Raw genomic sequence first — 4,799 nt, forward strand, 5'->3', positions numbered from 1 at the left:
AAAGACGGTGGCGGTCCTGGCTCAGGCCATCCTGGAAACCTCGGGACAGCGTGGGTTGCTCCCTGGGTTCTCAGTGTCCTAGGAAGCCTGCTCCTTCCTGGGGCTGGCGCGGGACCCCAACTCCACGTCCCCCAACCCTGCCCACCCTGGCTCAGCAGCCCAAGCCCCATAGGCTGTATGTGCCCCTCACCCCTCTCCACCCAAGAGAAGCACTGGGCCTCTGGCTACCGGTGACATCTCAGTGGCCCTGAGCTACCTTCCTGAGCGCCCACAGATACCAGCAAGCCCCCTACCCTGCCCCTGCCCTCAGGCCATGGCACTCCTGCCCCTCCCCAGGCTCGGTTTCTTGTGATGAGGCTCGCTTCCATCTGCATTCTCCATACACTAGTCTCTGTGCACCGTCCCCGCTCCCTCCAGCTCATGAAGATGCCCCCAAGGTGAAGACGCGTGCTGGTCCCGTGGCATATCCCGCCCTGCGCCCCTGCCTGGAGTGATCCTGCAGATAGCAGGGGCTAGGCAGGCACTGGGAAATGCATGGCCCTGGATGACACCCAAGCTGTCACAGGGGAGGCAGCACTGGTGTGAGGAGGTGAAGGGCCTGAGCCGGGGCAGGGCTCGTTCGGGCCCCTCAGCCATGTCCCCTTCCCACCCCGTCTGTCTAGTAAGGGCCTGGCGAGGCCGACGACGGCTCTGTGGGAAGGATTCTCTGTGTTATAAGAGAGGAAATGGAGCCCAGAGAATAAAAGACAGACTTTTCTAGGATCCCGGGGCAAGGTGGTGTTGACAGCGACCAGGATCTTGAGAGGCTCAGCAGAAGCCGACTGGCCTCGTGGGTGGAGTATCCCAAGGCCACCCAAGCAAAGGCTCCCCTTGGGGCAGGCCTTCCTGCCGGGGGTCGCAGGGATCCTGAAGCCTCTGCAAACCCAGAGGAAGGCAGGACGGCAGGACGGCAGGACGGAGCGACGGCTGGCGAGGTGGGTGTGTGACATGTGTCCTCCTGAGGGGCACTCGGCCATCCCATGTCTGGGGCCGGTGTCTGTCCCTGACTCCTCGTCCCTGCCTGAGCGAGGCCTCCCCAGATAGACTGGAGGCCTGAGGACCATTTGGAGCAACAGGGCCTGAAACACGCCCGGCCCTCCCAGGTCACTGAACTCGCGTTATCAGGGAAGCTTCCTGCTTCCCCCTGAATACCAGCCCTGGCCTGGAAGATTCCTTCCCACCCCCGGCCCCAGAACACTCCCAGGGCACTTGGTAACGGAGAGGCCAAACCACAGGGCGCCGTCTCCAGCTAGCCCCCACGGGAACTGGCAGGCTGGGGCAAGAAAGTGGGACAGAAACCGAAACAAGGCTGAGGCACGGAGGGAACCACGGGAGGCTATGGACACACGGACGGACGAGGGGACGCCTTGTCTGCCGCAGTCCTGAGGGCTCTGTTACTCCCCGGTGGCTCCCAAGTTAGGTGGGTGGCGAAGGCCGCAGAGCCTGGCACTCCCAGCCCCCAGCCACGTGAACTCCTGGCCTGGCATTCCTATCTGTAAAATGGGAATGAGAACTGAGAGGGCGGCTGTGAAGACAGATGGCCCATGGAGGTGCAGCTGGTGTCTGGAACCTGGAACCTGGGGCTGCAGCCTCTGGGCAGGGATGGCAGCCAGCCCACGCAGGGGAGTCTGGCCAGGCTGCCTCGAGCCAAAGGCTGGGTAGTGGTGGTCCTGTAGAACTCAGTGTTTCCTGTCCCCTCCCGGCCCCCCCAGCCCTGGATGAGCCCGGTCTCCGGGGCGTGGGACAGAAATGCTGCAGGAGGGCAGGCCGGGCAGGAAGGGGAGCGTTCTGACAAGTGGCCACGAGTGCCCGTCGCCTGCAGCTGCTGCCGTCTCCATGACAGGGGCCGACAGCTGAGCCGCTGCCAGGCAGCGCTCTCCAGGGACCGGGCCAGCGCAGCCGGAGGGCCGGGATGGCGCTCTCACGTGAGGACGGGCTGGGAGGGTGTGAGCGTTAGGCCAGGGGTAGGGAGGAGAGGTGGGTGCCAAGGCCTCCCCGTGTCCCCGAGAACCCAGGGAACGCTGACAGTGCCATGGAGAGTTGGGATGGCGGGTTTTTCTGGACCCACTCTTCTCTTGCCACCAGGGACACAGCCCTCTCCTGGTCTCTGACCTCACCAACCATGCTTCTCCTCTTCTTAAGAGATTTCCTGCCCTAGGGCATGTACACTTGCCGAGGAGACAGACAGAGACAACGAGAGGGAAAGTGAGAAGTCACCCCCAGGGGGGATGGCTACCCTGCAGTCCCTTCTCCTCCATTCTCCTTCTGGGATCTTGGGCACTCACACACACGTGCCTGGTGTAAGTTTCAAGCCAGCGGGTCCAGGAGTCGAACTATGGTCGGCCATGTGGGAGCCCAGCCACATAATCACTATGCCATCTGCTAGTCCCCCTCTTCTGATCCTGGGTAGGATCGTTCCTTTAACTCTTTTCCGCCTGCATCTCGGCGGTTTCACCTGGACAAGCTCGAAGCTGTCCCTAGACCAGTGACTCCCACAGGTACTTCTCGGCCCCAAGCGCCCGGTGAGCTGTAGACAGGACAGACTGGTGGCCTGGCCCCCTTCTCGATGAACGGCATCACTGCCCACCCAGCTGCGCCAGCCCCAACCGAGAGGGGATCCATGATCTTTGCCTTCGGAGCACGCCCTGGCTGGTCCCACTGCCTGGGGCGAGCCCCAGCCAGCTCTCCTGTGGTCACCCTGGAGATATCCCTCAGACCACCTCGCTGCTGTCTCTCACCCTGTGCTAGCCCTCTGTGCACCAGCTGGTGCCCCCAGAGGTGCTAACTGGTTCACGGCCCCCTCTGCCAGGATGCATTCATGGCACCACTGGACCTAAAGCAGCCCACGAGATCCCACACCGCTGGCTGGCTCTTCCCCAGCCCGAGCGCTATGTCCTGCCTCCTGGGCCTCTCGAGTGTCTTCTGTTTCCGACCTCATCCGGCCTGTGCAGCTACGAGGCTTTGCCTGCTCTGCCCGGGCCTGGCCAGCTCTGCCTAGGGATTGGCCATGCCAGTTCCTTCCGGCCACAAGGTCTCAGCTTCCACCTCAGGTCCTGGTGAGGCCTCGGTCTGATGTGTACCCTCTCTCTCCAGCCCCTTCTAAGAGAAGGTCCTTCTTCCTGCCTGGGATGCCCTCCACGTTCACAGGTCCCAGCTAGCATGCGGACCTGCAGGGCAGGGCCTTGTCTGTGACCCTCCTGTGTCTCCGACCAAGGAGGGCCTGGCGTCCAGCAGTTGTTCAGTGATGACCACAGGATGGAACCTTGCTCCCTGGGACCAGGGCTGTCAGACAGGCCTACAGACACCCCCGCCGTTCCAGCCCAGCCACCCTGCTCATCGCGGCAGGCTTGCATGCTGGGCGTGCTCTGGTCTGCAGAAAGCAGCTGCTTCCACGTTCCTCTTTCACCCTTATCACCCCCAGGCCAAGCCTGGGCTGCCCCGCCCTGCCCAGACCTCCCTGGCTCGCACTCTCCCCTTGCTGGAGACGGGGAGGGGGGGGTTCATCCCAGGAGACAGAGCTGGGAGCACACGCTCCCACGACAGCCTGGAGCATCTGCCACACATCTCACCAAGCCTGCTCCCAAGAGGTCTCCCTCTGAGTGCCATGGGAGGGAGGGGAGGAGAGGGAAGGGATGGGGAGGGGAGAAGTTGGGAAGCACACCACAGAGCGCACAGTGGGATGCCTTGGTCACTTACCCCTGCCCCAGAAGGCCACTGGGCCAGCCTGGAGAGGCTTCTCAGGGACCAGTGGCTCATGGGACCCACCAAAGGTGACTCCCATCCTGAGGCAGATGTGGGTGGGCCGAGGCAGGGGGAGGGATGGGGTGGGGGCACTGCCTGCCCCACCCACGGTCACCCTAGGTAGACAGAGGCAGCTCCCAGGTCACTGGGTGATCCGAGCTAGCTCCGGGAACCTGCGCTGGACACCAGGCACGGCGTGGAGGGTGCGGAGAGGGTGCTCCGCGGGCCCACTGGGTCCCGCTCACAGGGCACGTGAAGGACGCCGAGGCTCAGCAGGCTCAGGGCACGGTCCCGCGGCCGATGGAAGGGGAGGGCAAGTCTGGGGGTTGGCAGGCCGCGTCTCGGGCAGCTCTGAAACCTGAACAGGGTGCCAACCGCACCTGGAGTCAGGAGGACAGGGAGGGAAAAGGGCCCACTTCTCACTGAGCCCCAGGCCGTGACAGGCCCTGCACAGGTGGCCTGAGTTACCACGTGCCTGGCACCTGGGCAGGGTGTGTGGTGAATCAGCAGTTTAGAGAGGACCTGCCACCAGTCACACAGCTGACCAGGGGAGGGGGACGCAGGGACTCTGAGCGAGGGCCAGCTTGCAGAACCCGAGCTCCTCCCGAGCACGCTGCCTCCTCGGTGCCTGTTGTGAGCGGGCGCCAGGGCTGGCCCTGCCTGGGGGAGGCCTGGCAGATGGCTGCCTTGCGGGGTGCTGCGTCATCACTTCCCTGCGGAGCCGCGGCGGTGTGCGTGGCCTGCCCTGCTGTCCGGCACGGTGCTGGTAATGGAACACAGCGTGCAAGGCCCAAACGCTTGTCCACACCCCCGGAAGCCCACTCCGAAGGGTTATTCATCGTCAGACAATGGCTGCGAAGTGCTGGGGGTGGGGGGTCAGGCAGGAGGTGGGCTGGGAGGGACTCTGAATGGGGTCTGGGAGGCACAGGGGCCCCTGTGCCCTGGAGGCCCACCTTGGGGCCGGAAGCAGGGGTCCCCCTGTGAGCCTGCTGAGCTGGTGAGAGGGTGTGGAGCCCAGG

At 64.1% G+C, this 4,799-nt stretch overlaps 1 protein-coding gene and 1 long non-coding RNA gene across 6 annotated transcripts in view; one reads left to right on the plus strand and one right to left on the minus strand.

Annotated features, from left to right (window-relative positions):
• Nucleotides 1–4,799, minus strand: part of VAC14 (VAC14 component of PIKFYVE complex) — a 121,614-nt gene that overhangs the window by 11,420 nt on the left and 105,395 nt on the right. For all 5 annotated transcript variants that reach the window (XM_006152660.3, XM_006152661.3, XM_027773513.1 and 2 more), the window contains exon 16: nt 3,549–3,560. In XM_006152660.3, the coding sequence (XP_006152722.1) occupies nt 3,549–3,560 (12 nt within the window). The remainder of the gene's footprint in view (nt 1–3,548; nt 3,561–4,799) is intronic.
• Nucleotides 1–4,799, plus strand: part of LOC102480996 (uncharacterized) — a 16,105-nt gene that overhangs the window by 822 nt on the left and 10,484 nt on the right. The window contains exon 2 of the long non-coding RNA XR_003550081.1: nt 761–974. This is a non-coding gene — a long non-coding RNA (uncharacterized LOC102480996). The remainder of the gene's footprint in view (nt 1–760; nt 975–4,799) is intronic.

Source organism: Tupaia chinensis, unplaced genomic scaffold (genome assembly GCF_000334495.1).
Source record: "Tupaia chinensis unplaced genomic scaffold, TupChi_1.0 Scaffold000355_1, whole genome shotgun sequence".
In the NCBI taxonomy this organism is placed as follows: Eukaryota; Metazoa; Chordata; class Mammalia; order Scandentia; family Tupaiidae; genus Tupaia; species Tupaia belangeri.